This window comes from Pongo pygmaeus, chromosome 6 (assembly GCF_028885625.2).
Source record: "Pongo pygmaeus isolate AG05252 chromosome 6, NHGRI_mPonPyg2-v2.0_pri, whole genome shotgun sequence".
NCBI classification, from domain to species: domain Eukaryota; kingdom Metazoa; phylum Chordata; class Mammalia; order Primates; family Hominidae; genus Pongo; species Pongo pygmaeus.
The window spans coordinates 20,453,369-20,474,923 of record NC_072379.2 but is presented as its reverse complement, the minus strand read 5'-3'; the positions used below and the strand labels follow the sequence as shown (position 1 = coordinate 20,474,923).

Here is a 21,555-nt window from a genome sequence, read left to right as displayed (position 1 = left end):
GAAGTAGCTGGGATTACAGGCGCTCGCCACCATGCCTGGCTTATTTTGTAATTTTAGTAAAGATGGGGTTTCACCATGTTAGTCAGGATGGTCTCAAACTCCTGACCTCAAGTGATCCATGCTCCTCGGCCTCCATAAGTGTTGAGATTACAGGTGTGAGCCCCTGCGCCCGCCCCGATCTGTGTTTTCTGTTCATAGCTAGGACAGAATGATGGGGTAGCTGGTGTGTAGTTCTTCTTATTTTGTGAACAGCCTTGACCTGTGGCCTTGACCTCCTGGGCTCAAGTGATCCTCCCACCTCAGCCTCCCTAGTAGCTGGGATTACAGGTGTATGCCACCATGCCTGGCTACTTTTTAAACATTTTTTTTTGTAGAAATGGGGTCTCGCCATGCTTCCCAGGCTGAGGATATAGTTTTCTCTAATTGTAATTTCTTAAGGAATGCTTTGTGCTCCCTGGGTCAGGGCATGCCATGTTATTTTTTGGCCCCACACTCCCCTCTACCACTGCAATTTTGTATATTATTATTATTATTTTGAGACGGAGTTTCACTCTTGTTGCCAGGCTGAAGTGCAATGGTGTGATCTTGGCTCACCGCAACCTCAGCCTCTCAGTTACAAGCGATTCTCCTGCCTCAGCCTCCTGATTAGCTGGGATTACAGGCATGTGCCACCGTGCCCAGCTAATTTTTTGTATTTTTAGTAGAGACGAGGTTTCTACATGTTGATCAGGCTGGTCTTGAACTCCTGACCTCAGGTGATCCGCCTGCCTTGGTCTCCCAAAGTCCTGGGATTACAGGTGTGAGCCACCGCACCCAGCCTTGTACTTTATTTTATAGTAAAACTTTTTCAATGTGTTGTCTGTGCTTGTTATCACCAAGTTCTCTACTCCTGTATTTCTGGAACCACGCCAGTGAGACTTGCATTCCCATACATGCCCCACTGAGTTCTGCGTTGCTAATTGATTCTCAGTCTTTGTCTTTTTTTTTTTATTATTATTATACTTTAAGTTTTAGGGTACATGTGCACAATGTGCAGGTTAGTTACATATGTATACATGTGCCATGCTGGTGTGCTGCACCCATTAACTCGTCATTTAGCATTAGGTATATCTCCTAATGCTATCCCTCCCCCCTCCCCCCACCCCACAACAGTCCCCAGAGTGTGATGCTCCCCTTCCTGTGTCCATGTGTTCTCATTGTTCAATTCCCACCTATGAGTGAGAACATGTGGTGTTTGGTTTTTTGTCCTTGCGATAGTTTACTGAGAATGATGATTTCCAATTTCATCCATGTCCCTACGAAGGACATGAACTCATCATTTTTTATGGCTGCCTCAGTCTTTGTCTTACTTGGCTGGCCTTTTAGCTGTATGACCACCCCTTTCTAGTTGAAATATTTTCTTCATGTAACTTGCAGTTTCCTGTCCTCTTGGTTCTTTTTCTGCTGTGCTGAGGCTCATTTTCCTTACTGTCATTTGCTGGTTTCGTCTTCTTGACCTCTAAAGACAGGAGTGTCTCAGGCCACAGTCCTAGAGACTGTGCCTTTATCTACACTCACTTTACTCCCTCAGGGATCTAATTTTTTTTTGTTTTAATTTTACTTCCCAATAAACTTATCCTTTCCTACTTATTTTTTATTTTTATTTTTTTAGAGACAAGATCTCGCTCTGTCACTCAGGCTGGAGTGCAGTGGTGCAGTTGTGGCTCACTGCAGCTTTGAACTTTTGGGCTCATGCAATCCTCCTGCCTCAGTCTCCTGAGTAGGTAGGAATACAGGTGTGAACCAACATGCCCAGCTAAGTTTTTAAATTTTTTTTTTTTTTTTTTTTTAGTTGCAGTTTCGCTCTTGTTGCCCAGGCTGGAGTGCAATGGTGCGATCTCAGCTCACTGAAACCTCCGCCTCCCGGGTTCAAGCGATTCTCCTGCCTCAGCCTCCAAAGTAGCTGGGATTACAGGCATGTGCCACCACGCCCGGCTAATTTTTGTATTTTTAGCAGAGACGGGGTTTCTCCATGTTGGTCAGGCCGGTCTCGAACTCTCGACCTCAGGTGATTCGCCTGCCTTGGCCTCCCAAAGTGCTGGGATTACAGGCGTGAGCCACTGTGCCTGGCCATTTTTAAATTTTTTTGTAGAGACGGGGTCTCGCCATGTTGCCCAGGAGAGTCTTAAACAGTCCTCCAACCTCAGCCTCCCAGCGTGCTGGGATTATAGGTGTGAGCCACTGTGCCTGGCCCTTAAAGGATCTGATTATCTGGGGCTTTAAATTCTATCAATTAGATTATGAGTTAGCAAACTGCTCTGTAAAGGGCCAGGTATTTTGTTTCGTATATATTTTTCAGGTTTTGCAACTTGTATGGTCCTCGTTGTAACTACCCAACTCTGCAGATGTAGTGTGGGAGCAGTCATAGACGATATGTAAAGAAATGGCTATGGCTGTGTTCTGATAACCTCTAGTTATAAGACACACCGAGGCATTTGACCTGCTGGCCTGCGGGCCTTAGTTTACTGACATCTGGTGATGACTTGTAAATTTTTTTTTTTTTTTTTTTTTTTTTGAGACAGAGTCTTGCTCTGTCACCCAGGCTGGGGTGCAGTGGCGTGATCTCGGCTCACTGCAAGCTCCGCCTCCCGGGTTCACACCATTCTCCTGCCTCAGCCTCCCGAGTAGCTGGGACTACAGGCGCCTGCCACCATGCCTGGCTAATTTTTTTGTATTTTTAGTAGGGACGGGGTTTCACCGTGTTAGCCAGGATGGTCTCGATCTCCTGACCTCGTGATCCACCCGCCTTGGCCTCCCAAAGTGCTTGGGATTACAGGCGTGAGCCACTGCGCCTGGCCCAGTTTTTTTTTTTTTTTTTTTGGGACAGGGTCTTGCTCTGTCACCTAGGCTGGAATGCAGTGGCGTGATGTTGCCTCTCTGCAACCTCCGCCTCCCAGGTTCAAGGTATTCTTATGCCACAACCTCCTGAGTGGCTGTGATTACAGGCACACGACACTACGCCTGGCCACTTTTTGTATTTTTAGTGGAGACGGGATTTCTGCATGTTGGCCAGGCTGGTCTCAAACTCCTAGCCTCAAGTGATTCACCTGCCTCTGCCACCGAACGTGTTGGGATTACAGGCTTGAGCCACGCGCCTGGTCCTAAATTTCTGTTTCTAATCTTAACTGTTTCTCTCAACTCCAGAATTTCATATTGAGTTACCTGTCTTAGAGCATCATATGAATGTCTAATAAGCATCTTAACATCAGTATGCTCAAAACTGAACTCCCAGTTTTCTGCCCAAGCCTGCTCTACTTGTAATCCTTATAATTTCAGTAAATGACAACTTTATCCTTCCAATTGCTTGGTCCAAAACACCTTTTGACTTCTTTTTATACAACCCACGTCCAGTCTGTCAGCAGATTCTGTTTGTTCTACTTTAAGAATAGATTCAGTTTCCAATCACTTCTTACCACCTTCACTGCTGCTGCCCCGGTCCATGCCATTGTCAACCTAAATACCGCAGAGAGGCTCTCCAAAAGAAAAGATGTTTGTTTGGGAATAGCACGTACGTTGCAACGGGGATACAATTGCCATAGTAAACTGCATGTATTCAGGGAAGTAAAGGAAGGCAGAGATTTTTAAGGGAAAAAATGAGGATTACAGAATTGTTTTGAAATAATTATTCTTGCCTACAAAGGTTAATAACAAAGGTGACACAATCCAAGGTTGGACATGAAGTTGCTGGGCAGATGTCCTTGCAGTAGTATTTTTTTTGTGTAAGGTTGCAGTGGTCTTTGTGCAAGGTTGTATTTTTTGTAGAATCTTTCTCATTATCAGGAGTCTGAGTGTGAGACCAGGTGTGGTGGCTCCTGCCTGTAATCCCAGCAGTTTAGGAGGCTGAGGCAGGTGGGTCACTTGAGGTCAGGAGTTTGAGATTAGCCTGGCCAACATGGCAAAACCCCATTTGTACTAAAAAATACAAAAATTAGCCTGGTGTGGTGGCACATGCCTGTAATCCCAGCTACACGGGAGGCTAAGGCACGAGAATCACTTGAACCCGGGAGGCAGAGGTTGCAGTGAGCCAAGATGGCGCCACTGCACTCCAGTCTGGGGGACAGAGTGGAACCTTGTCTCAAAAAAAAAAAAAAAATCTAAGTGTGCGAATTCTTTGTCTTCCCTAGCTCTTATTGTCAGGGATATTTTAACATAAGTAACTCCATGTTGTTGATTCTGACAGCTTTGACACTGCCATGATATTTTGTCTGGATTAGGACAGTCATCTCACCATTGATTTCTGCTATAATTTGTTGTTTGTTCCCCCAAAACTGATGTTGAAATTTGATCCCTAGTGTTGGTGATGGGCCTAATGGGAAGTGTTTGGGTCCTGGGGGCAGATCCCTCCTGAATAGATGAATCCCTGGGGGAGGGGTGAGTGAGTTCTTGCTGTCTTAGTTCCCAAGAGAGCTTGTTGGTAAGAAGAGCCTGGAACCTCTCCTGCACTCTTGTTTACTCTCTTGCTATGTGATCTTTGTGCTCGCCAGCTCCCTTTCACTTCTACTCTGCCAGGAGTAGAAGCAGCCTGGAGCCCTCACCAGATGTAGATGTCCAATCTTGAACTTTTTCAGATATCAGAATTGTGAACCAAATAAACCTTTTTATGGTGGCCCATAACAGTTTTTCCTTTACATAGTTAGCACTTCCTTAAGGACCTCTTGTAAGGCAGGTCTGGTTGTAATAAATTCCCTTAGCATTTGTTTGCCTAAAAGGATCTTGTTTCTCCTTCACTTACGAAGCTTAATTTGGCTGGATGTGAAATTCTTGGTTGAAGTTTCTTGTTTTCTTTTTTGAGACAGAGTCTCTCTGTCACCCAGGGTGGAGTGCAGTGGTGTGATCTCAGCTCACTGCAACCTTCGCCTCCTGGGTTCAAGTGATTCTCCTGCCTCAGCCTCCCGAGTAGCTGGGACTACAGGTGTGTGCCACCACATCTGGCTAATTTTTGCATTTTTAGTAGAGATGGGGTTTCACCATGTTGGTCAGGCTGGTCTCTAACTCCTGACCTCAGGTGATCCACCCCAAAGTGCTGGGATTACCGATGTGAGCCACCATGCCCTGCTTGAAATTTCTTTTCTTTAAGAATGCTCAATATAGGCCCCAGTCTCTTCTGGATTGTAGGGTTTCTGCTGAAAGGTCCACTGTTACCCTGATGGGATTCCCTATGTAGCTGACCTGCCCCTTCTCTCTAGCTGCCTTTAACATTTTTTCTTTCATTTCGACCTTGGAGAATCTGATGATTATGTGTCTTGGGGATGGCCATCTTATGTAGTATCTCACTGGGGTTCTCTGCATTAAATAAACCTTTTTTAAAACGTAGATTGGGCTAGGCACAGTGGCTCACGCCTATAATCCCAGCACTTTGGGAGGCCAAGGCAGGTGGATCACTTGAGCCCAGGAGTTCGAGACCAACCTGTGCAACATGGCAAAACTCTATCTCTACAAAAAATTCAAAAATTAGCCAGGCATGGTGGCGTGTGCCTGTAGTCCTAACTACTCAGGCGGCTGAGGTGGGAGGATTGCTTGAGCCCAGGAGGTCAAGGCTGCAGTAAGCCGTGACTGTGCCGCTGCACTCCAGCCTGGGCGACAGAGTGAGACCTTGTCTCAAAAAAATAAAAGACATAGATTACCCAGTCTCAGGTACTCCTTTACAGCAAAATGGACTAAGACAGTCTTTCTGATTCAGTACCACTCGGCCCAATTCTGACTCCAGTATACTCTCAACTCAGCAACCTCAGTGACTGTTTGAAAACTTAGGTGAAATCACATCATCCCTCTGCTTAAAACCCTACACTGACCCCTTCATTCAAGAGTCAATGCTGGAGTCCTCACAGTGGCCCAGAGATCCTACACGTGTGGCTCTTTGTTAACTCTCTTACCCCATCTCCTTGGTTCCCTTTTTTTCAGTCTTAGTAACCTCCTCAGGGCATTTGCAGTTCACTGTTCCTGCCACCTGGGATAACCTCATGGTTCTCCCAGTTTCTTCAGCTTTGGCTCAAATCTCACTTTATCCTTGTGTTAGTCTGTTTTGCATTGCCATGAAGGAATACCTGCAGCTGGGTAATTGATATGGTTTGGATCTGTGTCTCCACCAAATCTTATGTCGAATCGTAGTCCCCAGTGTTGGAGGTGGGGCTTGGTGGGAGGTGCTTAGATCTTGGGGGCAGATTTCGCATGAGGGGTTTAGCACCATCTCCCTTGTACCATCCTTGTGACAGTGAGTGAGTTCTCATGAGATCTGGCTGTTTAAAAGTGTGTGGCACCTCCTCCTTCTCTCTCTTGTTCCTGCCATGTCATGTGCCTGCTCCTCTTTTGCCTTCCACCAAGATTGGAAGCTCCCTGAGGCTTCCTCAGAAGCAGATGCCGTTACACTTCCTGTACAGTCTGCAGAACTGTGAGCCAATTAAATGTCTTTTTTTATAAATTGCCCAGTCTCAGGTATTTCTTTTTTCCTTTTTTTTTTTTTTTTTTGAGATGGCGTCTCACTCAGTTGCCCAGGCTGGAGTGCAGTGGCATGATCTCGGCTCACTGCAGCCTCTGCCTCCCAGGCTCAAGCGATCCTTCCACCTCAGTCTCCCAAGTAGCTGGACCACAGGTATACGCCACCATGCCCAACTAATTTTTTGTATTTTTGGTAGAGATGGGGTTTCACCATGTTGCCCAGGCTGATCTCGAACTCCTGACCTCAAGTGATCCGCCCGCCTCGGCCTCCCAAAGTGCTGGTATTACAGGCATGAGCCACCATGCCTGGCCAGGTATTTTTTTATAGCAATGCAAGAATGGACTAATACTGTAATTTATAAAGAAAAGAGGTTTATTTGGTTCATGGTTCTGCAGGCTGTACAAGCATGGTGCCAACATCCACTTGGCTTCTGGTGAAGTTTCAGGAAGCTTCCACCCATGGAGGAATAGGTACCACATGGTGAGAGAGGGAGCAAAAGAGTACGGCGAGATATGAGGCTTTTTTTTTTCTTTTTTTTTTAACAGCCAGCTATGAACTAATAGGGCAAGAACTCAACACCAAGGGGAGGGCTGCAAGCTGAGGTAGGAAAGTAGAGTCTGGAGACAGAGCCTAAGGCCAACCTGTGGCTGACTTCCTTGAATTAAACTGAAAGGAAAGCTTTAGCCTCTGATTGGCTGTGGGCTAATTGTTTATTTGCATAGGGTATAACTCCACTGCAGCCTCTGATTGGCCATGAGCCAATTCTTCATTTACATAGGGTGTAACCAATTGGAAGCCTCCAAAGGGTACCTGGGGGTGTTAACAAATTCTTCTAGCTTAATAAGAACCTAAGGAGCATTACAACTGGAGCTCTTGAGCCACTTGCTCAAGCCTGCTTCCTCTCTGTAGAGTGTACCTTCCCATCAATAAATCTGTGTTTTTGTTGCTTCGCTTGTGCATTTTTTTCAATTCTTTGTTCAACATGCGAACAACCTGGACAACTCCTAGTCAAGACCCTCCACTGGTAACAAAGCCACTCATGAGGGATCCACCCCCATGACCCAAACACCTCCTATTCGAGCTCACTTCCAACATTGGAGATTACGTGTTAATGATATTTGGAGGGGACGAATATCCAAACCGTATCAGTCCTTGAGGCCTGCTGCAGTACTGTTTTCTAACCCCCAAATACCTTTTTTCTTTTTTTTTGAGATGGAGTCTCTCTCTGTCGTCCAGGCTGGAGTGCAGTGGCACGATCTCGGCTCACTGCAACCTCCGCCTCCTGGGTTCAAGCAGTTCTCCTCCCTCAGCCTCCCGAGTAGCTGGGATTACAGGTGCCCACCACCACATCCGGCTAATTTTTGTATTTTTAGTAGAGATGGGGTTTCACCATGTTGGTCAGGCCGGTCTCGAACTCCTGACCTCAGGTGATCTGTCCGCCTCGACTTCCCAAAGTGTTGGGATTGCAGGTGTGAGCCACCACGCCCTACCAACCTGTTGTTTTTCTATACCAGTTCTCATGCTTACTATTGGGAGTTATCATTAGCCCACAAGACTGCCCCCACTTCAGACACCAGTCACAAGTCCTGGTTAAATTTAGGGTTCCGCACCACTGCCTCCTCAGGTTCTATAGAATGACTCACAGACCTCAGGAAGTTGCTTGACTTATGTTTACTGGTTTATTATAAAGGATGCAACTCAGGAACGGCCGAATGGAAGAGCTGCACAGGGCCAGCTATGGAGGGGTGGGGGTTGAGCAGGGCTTCTAGGCCGTTTCTGGCCGTGTCTTCTCCCCAACACATTGGTATGTTTACCAACCCAACAATCCCCACTGTTCAGGGGTTTTTCTTGGAGGCTCCGTTACATAGGCACGATTGATTAAATCATTGGCCTTGGTGATTAAGCTCAATCTCCAGCCCCTCTTCTCTCCCTAGTGTTCCCTGTTGGGGCTGGGGTAGGAGGTGCTGAGTTTAACTTCTCGTCAGTTTCTCTGGCAACGAGCCTCCATCCTGAAGCTACCTGAGGCCTCACCCCAGTAAGTCATCTCATTAGCATACAAAAGATATTCATTCCATCTTTTGTTGTGGCTTCTCCCAGCCCAGAGCTTCTCTGGGGTTCTGTCAGTCCCGTGAACTCTTCCCTAGGGCTTTTTCCTGTCTGTCAACCGGCTTCTTTTCATGTTTCCCATTCTTTTCACTCTTTACTCTTTCTTTTCTTTTATTTATTTATTTATTTTGGAGATGGAGTTTTGTTGCCCAGACTGGAGTGCAATGGTGCAATCTTGGCTCACTGCAACCTCTGCCTCCTGGATTCAAGTGATTCTCCTGCCTCAGCCTCCCGAGTAGCTGGGATTATAGGTGTGTGCCACCATGCTTGGCTAATTTTGTATTTTTAGTAGAGACGGGATTTTACCATGTTGGTCAGGCTGGTCTCGAATTCCTGACCTCAAGTGATCCAACCGCATCAGCCTCCCAAGGTACTGGGATTACAGGTGTGAGCCACTGTGCCCAGCCCATTCTTCACTATTTCTTTTTGCACTTCTCTGTGTTTATTCTTTTTTAATATGTTATTTTCTTTATGAGACAGGATCTCAGTCTGTGGCCCAGGCTAGAGTGCATTGGTGTGATCATAGCTCACTGTATCCTCTAACCCCTGGGCTCAGGGGATCCTCCCGTCTCAGCCTCTTGAGTAGCTGGGACTATAGGTGTGTGCCATCACACCTGGCTAATTTTTAAATTTTTTAATAAAGATGAGGTCTCACTTTGTTGCCCAGGCTTGGCCTCAAGTGATCCTCCCACCTCAGCCTCCCAAAGTGCTGGGATTACAGGCATGAGCCATCTTGCCTGGCTGATATGTTTATTCTAGTAGGGCAAGGCAGATTCATCATCCAAAGCCAAATTAGATTCAGTCCTACGTAAACCCTGATCGGGTGAGAACAACACAATTGAATGATCTCTGTAATGGTGCCCAAGGAAATGGTAAGAGTGAGGATAGAATTTGTGTTCATGAAGATACATATCAGTCACTGAAAATATTTTTCATGAGGAATGCCACATTCTTGTGCCAACAGGGGTAAATGAGGGCTATATTTAGCTCATTGAAGACTTTATTTGATGTTTTTTTTTGTTCTGTTAGGGATTTGCAACAGTTCTTGCTGAAGCAGTTACATCCCTGGATCTGCCTGTGGCAATTATTAATCTAAAAGAATATGATCCAGATGATCATCTGATAGAAGAGGTTGGTAATTGTCTTTTTCTTCAATCAAAACTCTCAAATTTAACTGATCTGCAATCTTCACAGTAAATTTAATTAGATAACTAGAATCTTCAGAATAAATTTAATTTTCGTGCTAAGGGATTTCAGTTAGTTCAATTCCAGTGTAAATCAGAGAATTGAATGTGGGGTAAGGTTCACTGATTCTCACGTGGTGTGGGGCTTGTTCTTCAGGTGTGTTAAATTCTCCTGGGGCAGGGCTAGAGGTGAGAAAGCTTGGGTGGTTGGAAGTTCACTCCTTCCCACAATTTTTTTTTTTTTTTTTTTTTTTTGAGATGGAGTCTCACTATGTCACCCAGGCTGGAGTGCAGTGGTGCAATGTCAGTTCAGTGCAATGTCCGTCTCCAGGTTCAAGTGATTCTCCTGCCTCAGCCTCCCAAGTAGCTGAGATTTACAGGCATGCGCCATCATGCCCAGCTAATTTTTTTTTTTTTGTATTTTTTGCTAGAGATGAGGTTTCACCATGTTGGCCAGGCTGGTCTGAAATTCCTGGCCTCAAGTGATCTGCCCGCCTTGGCCTCCCAAAGTGCTGGGATTACAGGCATGAGCCACTGTGCCTGGCCCCTACTATTTTTATTTTTTTTAAAATTTATCTTATAGAGACAGGCTCTCACTCTCTCACCCAGGCTCTGGAGTACAGTGGTGCAATTTGAATCTCCCAGGCTCAAGTGATCCTCCTTCCTCAGCCTCCTAAAGTAGCTGAGACTACACGCATGTGCTGCCATGCCCTGCTAATTTTAAAAGATTTTTTTTTTTTTTTTTTGAGATGTAGTCTCGCTCTGTCACCCAGGCTGGAGTGCAGTGGCGCAATCTTGGCTCACTGCAAGCTCCGCCTCCCAGGTTCACGCCATTCTTCTGCCTCAGCCTCCCGAGTAGGTGGGACTACAGGCGCCTGCCACCACGCCTGGCTAATTTTTTGTAGTTTTAGTAGAGACGGGGTTTCACCGTGTTAGCCAGGATGGTCTCAATCGCCTGACCTCGTGATCCGCCTGCCTCGGCGTCCCAAAGTGCTAGGATTACAGGCGTGAGTCACTGCGCCTGGCCAAAAGATTTTTTATAGAGATATGGTCTCACTATATTGCCCAGGCAGATCTCGAACTCCTGGCCTCAGTCTCCTAAAGTACTAGGATTATAGATATGCCCAGGCCTCCCCCCTATTTTGAATCTCTTAATCAAGGAAGGGTTGTTATTGATGGCAGTGTGCTATGCTTGTAGACCATGGGCAATCCAACCAAAAGGTCAAAAGCAGAGAGTATGGGTTTTGGAATCAGAGAAATCTCTTATTAGCTGTGTGACCTCAATGCATTAGTTAATATCTTTTTTTTTTTTGATGGAGTTTCGCTCTTGTTGCCCAGGCTGGAGTGCAATGGTGTGATCTTGGCTCACTGCAACCTCCAACTCCAGGGTTCAAGTGATTCTCCTACCTCAGCCTCCCGAGTAGCTGGGATTACAGGTGCCCACCACCATGCCTGGCTAATTTTTGTATTTTTAGTAGAGATGGGGTTTCACTGTGTTGGCCAGGCGGGTGTTGAACTCCTGACATCAGGTGATTTATTTGCCTCGGTCTCCCATAGTGCTGGGATTACAGGCATGAGCCACTGTGCCCGTGCGCATTACTTAATATCTATGAGGGTTTAATTTCTTCATCTGAAAAATGTTCCTCCCCTTTTTTCTCCAGTCATGCCCAGTTAGGGGATTTCACCCTACAGCAGTGGTCCTCAAAGTGTGGTCCCTGAGCCAGCAGCATCAGCATCTCCTGTGAACTTGCTAGAAATGCAGAATCTCAGGTCTTAGCCTAGCTGCATTGTAGAGCTTAAACAGCGCTCCTGGTGATGCTGACGCAGGTAGAGTTAGAGAAGCAGAGGCTGGGTGCGGTGGCTCACGCCCGTAATCCCAACACTTTGGGAGGCCGAGGTAGGTGGATCACCTGAGGTCAGGAGTTGAAGACCAGCCTGGCCAACATGGTGAAACCACATCTCTACTCAAAATACAAAAATTAGCTGGGGTTGGTGGTGGGCGCCTGTAATCCCAACTACTCAGGAGGCTGAGGCAGGAGAATTGCTTGAACCTGGGAGGCGGAGGTTGCAGTGAGCCAAGATTGCGCCATTGCCCTCTAGCCTGGGCGACAAAAGCAAATCGCCGTCTCAAAAAAAAAAAAAAAAAAGAAGAAACACATAGAGCTGGGGTTGACAAACTTTCACGTAAAGGGCCAGGTAGTATCTTCACCTTTGTGGGCTGGGCAGCTACTCAGTTTTGCCACTGAGGCACGAAACAGCCATAGATAATATGTAAATGAATGAGTGTGGCTGTGTTCCACTAAAACTTTCTTTAAAAAAAATAGAGGCCAGGCGTTGTGGCTCTCGCCTATATAATCCCAGCAAGTTGAGAGGTCAAGGCTGGTGGATCGCTTGAGCTCAGACATATGAGAGCAGCCTGGGCAACATGGTGAAACCCCGTCTCTATTAAAAATAGAAAAATTAGCCATGGTGGTGCACGCCTGTAGTCCCAGCTACTTGGGAGGCTGAGGCATGAGAATTGCTTAAACTCGGGAGGTGGAGATTGCAGTGAGCTGAGATCATGCCACTGCACTCCAGCCTGGGTGACAGAGCAAGACTCTGTCTCAAAAAAAAAAAAACCCCAAAAAGGCAGCAAGCAAGATGTGGCTCGTGGATTGTAGTTTACCGGCCCCGTCTTAGTGGTTAAATATCTAGCTTTAACTCTGTCCATTTCTTTGTCCCCCAAGAAAATGTATTGGTGTGCACATGAGTGAGTTTGAATGTGCTCTAAATTATCTGTGAAAAATTATTAGCAAACTTTGATACTTGTAACTAAGAGATTACTTATAACTTACCTCATGACTTGGAACTGTTAAGATGAATTCAAACACCAGGCTATCAAGACTAAGGATACACAGGTTGAGAATCCCTGAACCGCAAATTGGAAATGCTTTAAAATCCAAATTTCTGGAGCGCTGACAGGAGGCCACAAGTGGAAAATTTCGCACCTGACCTCCTGTGATGGGTCAAGGTCAAAACGCAGTCAAAACTTTGTTTCATGTATGAAATTGTCAAAAATATTATACAAAGTTACCTACAGGCTATGTGTGTAAGGTGTATATGAAACAAAGGAATTTTGTGTTTAGACTTGATATATCCCCAAGGTACATCATTATGTATATGCAGATTTAAAAAACAAAACAAAACAAAAAAACCTCCAAAATCCAAAACACTTCCCATCCCAAACATTTTGGATAACGGATACCTAGCCTGTATTTTGTTTCCCTGGGATTTGCAACAGTTCTGTTTAGATAATGGTGCCAAGTGTTAAATTACTTTATGTTTAAAAATTTTTATTGCTTTAATTTATTAGATAATTTTTTAGAGATCTCTCTGTATTTTTTCTTTTCTTTTCCTTTTTTTTTTTTTTTTGAGATGGAGTCTTTGCTTTGTTGCCCAGGCTGGAGTGCAGTGTGCAGTGGTGTGATTGTGGGGCCCACTGAAGCCTCTGCCTCCTGGGCTCAAGCAGTTCTCCTGCCTCAGCCTCCCGAGTAGCCGGAACTACAGGCACCCACTACCACGCCTGCCTAGTTTTTGTATTTTTAGTAGAGACGGGGTTTCACTGTGTTGCTTAGGCTGGTCTTGACCTCCTGACCTCAAGCGATCCACCCGCCTCAGCCTCCCAAAGTCCTGGGATTACAGGTATGAGCCACTGGGCCCAGCCAACATCCGCTGCCTTGATATGGATATTCACAGCTTCCTGTCTGAGGAGATGGTAATGGACCGAGAACATGGTTCCCCTATTCCTTGGAGATTTCAGAGATTTAAAACAATCTCAAACACCAAATACAACTCTTATTGGATAAGCAAGGTCACCACATTCCTCGTCTTTCTGACACCTCAGAGCAGCTTCCACTCTAAGGAAGCAGGAACATGAGCTGTTGTTTTCTCTTAAGGTTTGAAACTCAGGTGCCTTATTTTCCCCCAGTGTGTTCTTCCATTAGTAGCCACCGTGCCTGGCCATCTCTCTGCATTTTTTCTTTCTTTTTTTGAGACAGAGTCTTGCTCTGTCGCCCAGGCTGGAGTGCAGTGGCGTGATCTCGGCTCACTGCAAGCTCTGCCTCCCGGGTTCATGCCATTCTCCTGCCTCAGCCTCCCGAGTAGCTGGGACTACAGGCACCCGCCACGCCCGGCTAATTTTTTGTATTTTTAGTAGAGATGGGGTTTCACCGTGTTAGCCAGGATGGTCTCGATCTCCTGACCTTGTGATCCGCCCGCCTCGGCCTCCCAAAGTGCTGGGATTACAGGCTTGAGCCACCGCACCCGGCCTGTATTTTTTCTTGATTGATTTGGATTTTGTTTCCACTGTGGCAAATCAGCGATAATGAGAATGTATAGTCTGGATAATGGAATGGCATATATGGTGAAATATACCAGGAGGTATATTGGCAGGAGCAAGGGACTGCGTTTTCTCTCCTGTGCAAGCTGTTCTTGCTGTGTTTCTTAGTCATGCCCTTCACTTTCGAAAATGAGCCATGTTTATGAAGGTGCCCTTTGTTCTTTGAGATGAATATGCTTTTTTTCAAAGGATTTTCTTCATCAAGATAATTTATGCCTTGAATGTTCTACTGAAACAATTACTTTCTTGGTTAGGTGACTAGTAAAAATGTCTGTGTCTTCCTGGTTGCAACATACACTGACGGCCTACCAACCGAAAGTGCAGAGTGGTTCTGCAAATGGTTAGAGGAAGCAGCCATTGATTTTCGATTTGGCAAAACTTACCTGAAGGGTATGAGATATGCGGTATTTGGCCTGGGAAATTCTGCCTATGCTAGCCACTTCAACAAGGTAGGTCTATATTGAATTATAGGAATAAATTCTCCCCATAAACACACACACACGCGCACACACGTACACACACACACATAAACACACACATATGTGAAATAATCCACAAACTTTGGTAGCTAGTAATAAATACATTTCTTCTATTATTTTATTGATTGATTGATTGAGGTAGAGTTTTGCTCCGTCGCCCAGGCTGGAGTGCAGTGGCACCATCTCAGCTCACTGCAACTTCTACCTCCTGGGTTCAAGTGATTCTCCTGCCTCAACCTCCTGAGTAGCTGGGATTACAGGCATGTGCCACCACGCTTGGCTAATTTTTGTATTTTTACTAGAGACGGGGTTTCACCATGCCGGCCAGGCTGGTTGTGAACTCCTGGCCTCATGTGATCCGCCCAAAGTAAGCCACTATGTCTGGCCTCTTCTGTTTTTTTTTTTTTTTGGAAACAGCCTTGCTCTATCCCGCAGCTGGAGTGCAGTGGCGCCTCCCGAGTAGCTGGGATTACAGGCACCCACCACCATGCCTGGCTATTTTTTTTGTATTTTTAGTAGAGACAGGGTTTCACCATGTTGGCCAGGCTGTTCTCGAACTCCTGACCTCAGGTGATCCACCCACCTCGGCCTCCCAGAGTCCTGGGATTACAGGTGTGAGCCACCATGCCCAGCCTGCCCAAGCTCTTTATGCAGGTGAACTCTTAAAAAAATTTTTTTTTTAATTATGTTTATTTTTTTCAGGACAGGGTCTTGTTTGTCATCCAGGCTGGAATGCAGTGACCTGATCAGAATTCTCTGAACCTTGAAGTCCTAGGCTCAAGGGATCCTCCCAAGTCAGCCTCCCTAGTAGCTGGAACTATAGGCGGGCACCAGTACCCCTGGCTAATCTTTCATTGTTTTAGAGATGAGGGTCTCACTGTGTTGCCCAGGCTTGGTTCAAACTCCTGGCCTCAAGCAGTCCTATCCACCTCAGCCTCCCAGATTTCTGGGATTACAGGCATGAATGTGTCCAGCCTGAGCTCAGTTTAAAAAAATCGTGAATTTTTCGGCTGGGCGTCGTGGCTCACGCCTGTAATCCCAGCACTTTGGGAGGCCGAGGCGGGCGGATTGAGGTCAGGAGATCGAGACCATCCTGGCTAACATGGTGAAACCCCGTCTCTACCAAAAATACAAAAAAATTAGCTGGGTGTGGTGGCGGGAGCCTGTAGTTCCAGCTACTCGGGAGGCTGAGGCAGGAGAATGGCGTGAACTCGGGAGGCGGAGCTTGCAGTGAGCCGAGATCTCACCACTGCACTCTAGCCTGGGCAACAGAGTGAGACTCTGTCTCAAAAAAAAAAAAAAAAACATGAATTTTTCAAGGGAAACGGAGGAAAAAACATTCGTTGCACTTTATGTAATAAAACATTAAATTTTTTGGTTAGTTTTCCCGGGCTATTTTTCTAAATGAAATTAACTTGGCTCCTTTTGCGTCCTGTTCTCTACACTTGAAAAAATGAAATGATGGAGCCTCTCAGTTTCTTGGTCATTTGCACTGTGTACCTCTTCCTAGAGATGGGCCCTGCCTAGCTGTCTGTCTCTGGTGGAGTGTTAGTGACGGTGGAGGTGGGGAGTTTTCTTTTAAAAGCTGTTTATGGCCGGGCGCAGTGGCACACGCCTGTAATCCCAGCACTTTGGGAGGCAGAGACGGGTGGATCACCTGAGGTCGGGAGTTCGACCCCAGCCTGACCAACATGGAGAAACCCCATCTCTACTAAAAATACAAAATTAGCCGGGCATAGTGGCACATGCCTGTAGTCCCAACTACTTGGGAGGCTGAGGCAGGAGAATCACTTGAACCCGGGAGGTGGAGGTTGCAGTGAGCCGAGGTCGTGCCATTGCACTCCAGCCTGGGTAACAAGAGTGAAACTCCGTCTCAAAAAAAATAAAATAAAATAAAATAAAATAAAAAGCTGTTTTCATTCTATTGTTGTGTCACAATGTAGATTTTGCTCCATATTTTCATTAAAAACAATTTTGATTATGTGTTTTTTGAGACAGGGTCTCACCATGTTGCCTAGGTTGGAGTTCAGTGGCATGATCATAGCTTGCTGCAGCCTCGACCGGAGTGCAATGGCACAATCTCGGCTCATTGCAACTTCTGCCTCCTGGGTTCAAGGAATTCTCATGCCTCGGCCTTCCAAGTAGCCTGAATTATAGGCATGTGCCACCACGCCCCACTAATTTTTGTATTTTTAGTAGAGATGGGGTCTCACCATGTTGGCCAGGCTGGTCTTGAACTCCTGGCCTCAAACAATCTGCCTGCCTCAGCCTCCCAAAGTGCTGGGATTACAGACGTGAGACACTTCGCCTGGCGTAGATATGTAAATATTTTGTTTAATGCCTTGCCACTCAGGAAGCTTATTAAGTTTTTGAACTCTTAACTATGCCTCTTGATAACCCCTGTTCCTCAGCTTAATTGCTTCGTATCACAGTGAAATAAATTACTGAGTTTAGGAAATTACGAATCTTGCCAAATTTATTACATTTTCATTTTATAACTGAATAGGCTTAGGCCCCATAGGTTTTGTTACATTTTTGGAACTCATTTATTTTGTTAACTCCTGTTTTGTTCTTATCATGATATAGAATGGTAAGTTTCAAATTTTTTTTAGTCATTAACCCTTCATTTGATAAAGGGGGTTTGTTTGTCCTTTTGTTTAAAAAAATAAATCTAAGGCAGAAAAGTAGAATACATAAAATGCAGCTCTTTTGGGTCAAGGCTGGAGCTTGAAGGCTTGAAGGTCATTTTGCCAAGCAATTTCCTCTTCCTTAGCGGCAGCCCATGACCAGGGGCCCCAGAAGGACTTTGGGCTTTTCAGAGCAGTCTGGAAAACCCTGATTTAGAGAACTGTGCTTTTAGCCTATCTGTCTTTTCCTCGCAGGTTGGCAAAAATGTTGACAAGTGGCTCTGGATGCTTGGTGCACATCGTGTGATGAGTCGAGGGGAGGGCGACTGCGACGTGGTTAAAAGCAAGCACGGCAGCATTGAGGCCGACTTCAGAGCATGGAAAACCAAGTTCATCTCCCAGCTGCAGGCACTTCAGAAAGGAGAGAGAAAGAAGTCCTGTGGCGGCCACTGCAAGAAAGGCAAATGTGAATCTCACCAACGTGGCTCAGAGGAGAGGGAGGAAGGAGCTCACGAGCAGGATGAATTGCATCACAGAGACACCGAGGTATACTGCCTGTGTGTTCATCTCTCGAGGCTTTCCCCCTCTGCTTGGAGATCTCGAGCTTGGCCTCTTCCTCAATAAACCATCTCATTGGCTTCTGGTTAGAAAGAAGATCTGGCTGAGTGCAGTGGCTCACACTTGTAATCCCTACAATTTGGGAGGCCAAGGTGGGGGTATTGCTTGAGTACAGGAGTTCAAGAGCAGCCTGGGCAACATAGCAAGACCCTATCTTTACCACAATAATTTTAAATTTAGTGAGGCATGGTGGTGCATGCCTGTTGTCTCAGCTACGTAGGAGGTGGAGTTGGGAGGATTGCTTGAGCCCATTAATTTGAGACTGCAGTGAGCTGTGATCATGCCACTGCCCTCCAGCCTGGGCAACAGAGTGAGACCCTGCCCCAAAAACAAAGACAGAAACACTAACAAAAAAAGAAGGAAGATGTGAAACTCATGTGGTGGTGTTTCAGAGAGAGAGAGAGGTCTTAGGAATTAAGCCGTATCGTGCTAGATGCTTTCCAGAATCTCTTCTTGAGGCTGGGCACAGTGGCTCACGCTTGTAATCCCAGCACTTTTGGGAGGCCAAGGTGGGTGGATCACTTGAAGTCGGGAGTTCGAGACCATCCTGGCCAACATGGCGAAACCCCATCTCTACTAAAAATACAAAAATTAGCCAGGTGTGGTGGCGGGCACCTGTAATCCCAGCTACTTGGGAGGCTGAGACACAAGAATCGCTTGAACCTGGGAGGTGGAGGTTGCAGTGATCTGAGATCACGTGACTGCACTCCAGCCCGGGCAACAGAGTGAGACTCAGTCTCAAAAAAAAAAAAAAAAAAAACCACACACACACAACCAAAATCTCTTCTGTAATCCTTGCATTGTTAGAGTCAAGTGGATTTTTACCACATTTTGCAAGTTGCAAAACGGAGCCACAGTACTGCCTGACTTCAATGACTCCATTAGTCACTCAAACTGAAGGCTGCAAGTCATCCTAGATTCTGCTCTTTTTCCCTCACATTCTGAGCATTTCTCTTGCTTCCTTCTTTAAATACCCCAATTCCTTTGAAGCTCCTGTCTTCAGGCTGTAACACTTCTGTCATCTTCACAGCTGTTATCTTTTGGCCACCTGGTCAGTTGCATAATTCAGCAGCAACTTTACATTCTGACTCATTGTTTCTCTCTCCACCCCTGTTCCTATCATTATTCTTTGAGGCTGTGGCATCCTTGTGGATGATCTGTCTAGCACCCTGGCCTGCAGTTTCCTGGCTTTCACACCTCCAGCAACCATTTCTCCACTGACCTTGGTCTCTCCCTTACATGGGCACATCTGAAATTCAAGTTCCTCTCATGCTTACTATGACCTCATTGTGTGGCCTCTACTTTAACAACATTCCTTTTTTTTTTTTTGAGACCGAGTCTCATTCTGTCACCCCCAGTCTGGAGTACAATGGTATGATCATGGATCACTGCAGCCTTGACCTCCCCAGGCAGTGGTGATCCTCCCACTTCAGCCTCCCAGGTAGCTGGGATTATAGGCATGTGCCACCATGCCTAGCTAATTTGTCTATTTTTTGCAGAGATGGAGTTTCACCATGTTGCCGAGGCTGGTTTTGAACACTTGGGCTCAAACGATCCACTTGGCCCGGCCTCCCAAAATGCTGGGATCATAGGCATGAGCAACTGTGCCTGGCCTTTAAAATTCTTTTGATCTGGCCAGGCGTGGTGGCTCACGCCTGTAATCCCAGCACTTTGGGAGGCTGAGGCACGTAGATCATGAGGTCAGGAATTCGAGACCAGCCTGGCCAACAGTGGTAAACCCCGTCTCTACTAAAAATACAAAAATTAGCTGGGCGTGGTGGCGGGCACCTGTAATTCTAGCTACTCGGGAGGCTGAGGCAGGAGAATCTCTTGAACCCAAGAGGCGGAGTTTGCAGTAAGCCGAGATTGCACCACTGCACTCTAGCCTGGGTGACAGAGCGAGACTCCATCTCAAAAAAAAAAAAAAGCTTTTGATCCCATCTGAACCTATACCTTTTTTATTGAGTAGTAGAAACTACTTACTTTATTTTCCTCCTTAAACCCCATTTTGAATTTTATCCTCACTCTGTTATAAATCTCTTCAATTTTTTTTTTCTTTTGTTTGAGATGGAGTCTTGCTTTGTTGCCCAGGCTGGAGTCAAGTGGCACAATGTTGGCTTACTACAACCTCCGCTTTCTGGGTTCAAGGATTCTCCTGCTTCAGCCTCCTGAGTAACTGGGATTACAGGTGTGTGCCACCATGCCCGGCTAATTTTTGTATTTTTAGTAGAGGTGGGGTTTTGCCACGTTGGCCAGGCTGGTCTCAAACTCCTGACCTCAGGTGATCCACCTACCCTGGCCTCCCAAAGTACTGGGATTACAGGCGTGAGCCACCGTGCCCAGCCTTAACCTTTTCAATTGCTTTACCTCTCACTCATTCTTGTAACCCGATTGGCCAAACCCCAAGCCAGGCTGAAACCATCCCCTTCACATCAGCCTTCCCCATGTCTGCTGCTGATTGTTTGACTACAGATTCATGACCACAGGCTCAAGTATAGACTCAGAAGTGCTCTACAGGCTCACAACTTCCCTTGCAGATTCCCCTTCTTACTCTCCAAGTTGACTGTTTCATACTCATTTCCTCCCCACCCCTTCCCCCAAGCTCCCATCTGAAGCCATCAGAGGGGAACTCTCTCAGTGTCTCTGCAGCCCATCTCCAGATCTTTACTACCTCTTCTGGCTCAGAAGACCAAGTATCTGGTTCCTGTCCCAGACTACATCTGTCTATGCCGTGGAATCAAGGACTGGGTTCCTTCATTGATTGCTTCTCTTCTCCTGTATCATTCATTTTTTCTCTCTGCTAGATTGTTCCCATAAATTTATAAACACACCCTGGAATTATATGTGTTTAAACAAACTTAAAAACCAAAAAACAAGTTGGGTGCGGTGGCTCACAGCTGTAATCCCGGCACTTTGGGAGGCTGAAGTGAGAGGATTGCTTGAGCCCAGGTGGTCAAGGTTGCAGTGAGCAATGATCTCACCACTGCACTGCAAGCCTGGGTGACAGTGAGATCCTGTCTCAAAAAAAAAAAAAAAAAAAAAATCAGACTGGGTGCAGTGGCTCACGCCTGTAATCCCAGCACTTTGGGAGGCCAAGGCAGGCGGATCACCTGAGGTCAGGAGTCTGAGACCAGCCTGGCTAATGTGGTGAAACCCCGTCTCTAGTAAAATACAAAAAAATTAGCCAGGCGTGGTGGCACACGCCTGTAATCTCAGCTACTCAGGAGACTGAGGCAGGAGAATCACTTGAACCCAGGAGGCGAAGGTTGCAGTGAGCTGAGATGGTGCCACTGCACCCCAGTCTGGGCGACAGTGAGACTCTGTTTCAAAAAAAAAAAAACCAAAAACTGAAAAAATAGAGAGGAGTCTCCAGAGTTTAGCAGATAACTCTTAGCTCTGTCTCTTGCTTAGCTCCCAGGTTATATTTGGCCTCTCTGGATTCCTTACATTTTTGCCAACTCAGTGATGCACTTAAAATTGTGCTTTAAAAGTTATTACCTTGGCCGGGCGCGGTGGCTCATGCCTGTAATCCCAGCACTTTGGGAGGCCAAGGTGGGCGGATCACTTGAGGTCAGCAGTTGGACACTAACCTGGCCAATATGGTGAAACCCCGTCTCCACTAAAAGTACAAAAATTACCCAGGTGTGGTGGCACGCGCCTGTAGTCCCAGCTACTCCAGAGGCTGAGA

The 21,555-nt window shown here is 46.2% G+C and overlaps 1 protein-coding gene across 9 annotated transcripts in view; it reads left to right on the top strand.

Annotated features, from left to right (window-relative positions):
* The window catches only part of LOC129040477 (S-adenosyl-L-methionine-dependent tRNA 4-demethylwyosine synthase TYW1), a 268,106-nt gene that overhangs the window by 8,666 nt on the left and 237,885 nt on the right, over positions 1 to 21,555 (top strand). For all 9 annotated transcript variants that reach the window (XR_010127062.1, XR_010127063.1, XM_054495067.2 and 6 more), the window contains 3 exons: positions 9,611 to 9,712; positions 14,398 to 14,592; positions 17,505 to 17,795. Coding sequence is in view for 7 of the 9 variants with exons in the window: in XM_054495067.2 (XP_054351042.1) it covers positions 9,611 to 9,712; positions 14,398 to 14,592; positions 17,505 to 17,795 (588 nt within the window). In the remaining 2 variants the exon portion in view is untranslated. The remainder of the gene's footprint in view (positions 1 to 9,610; positions 9,713 to 14,397; positions 14,593 to 17,504; positions 17,796 to 21,555) is intronic.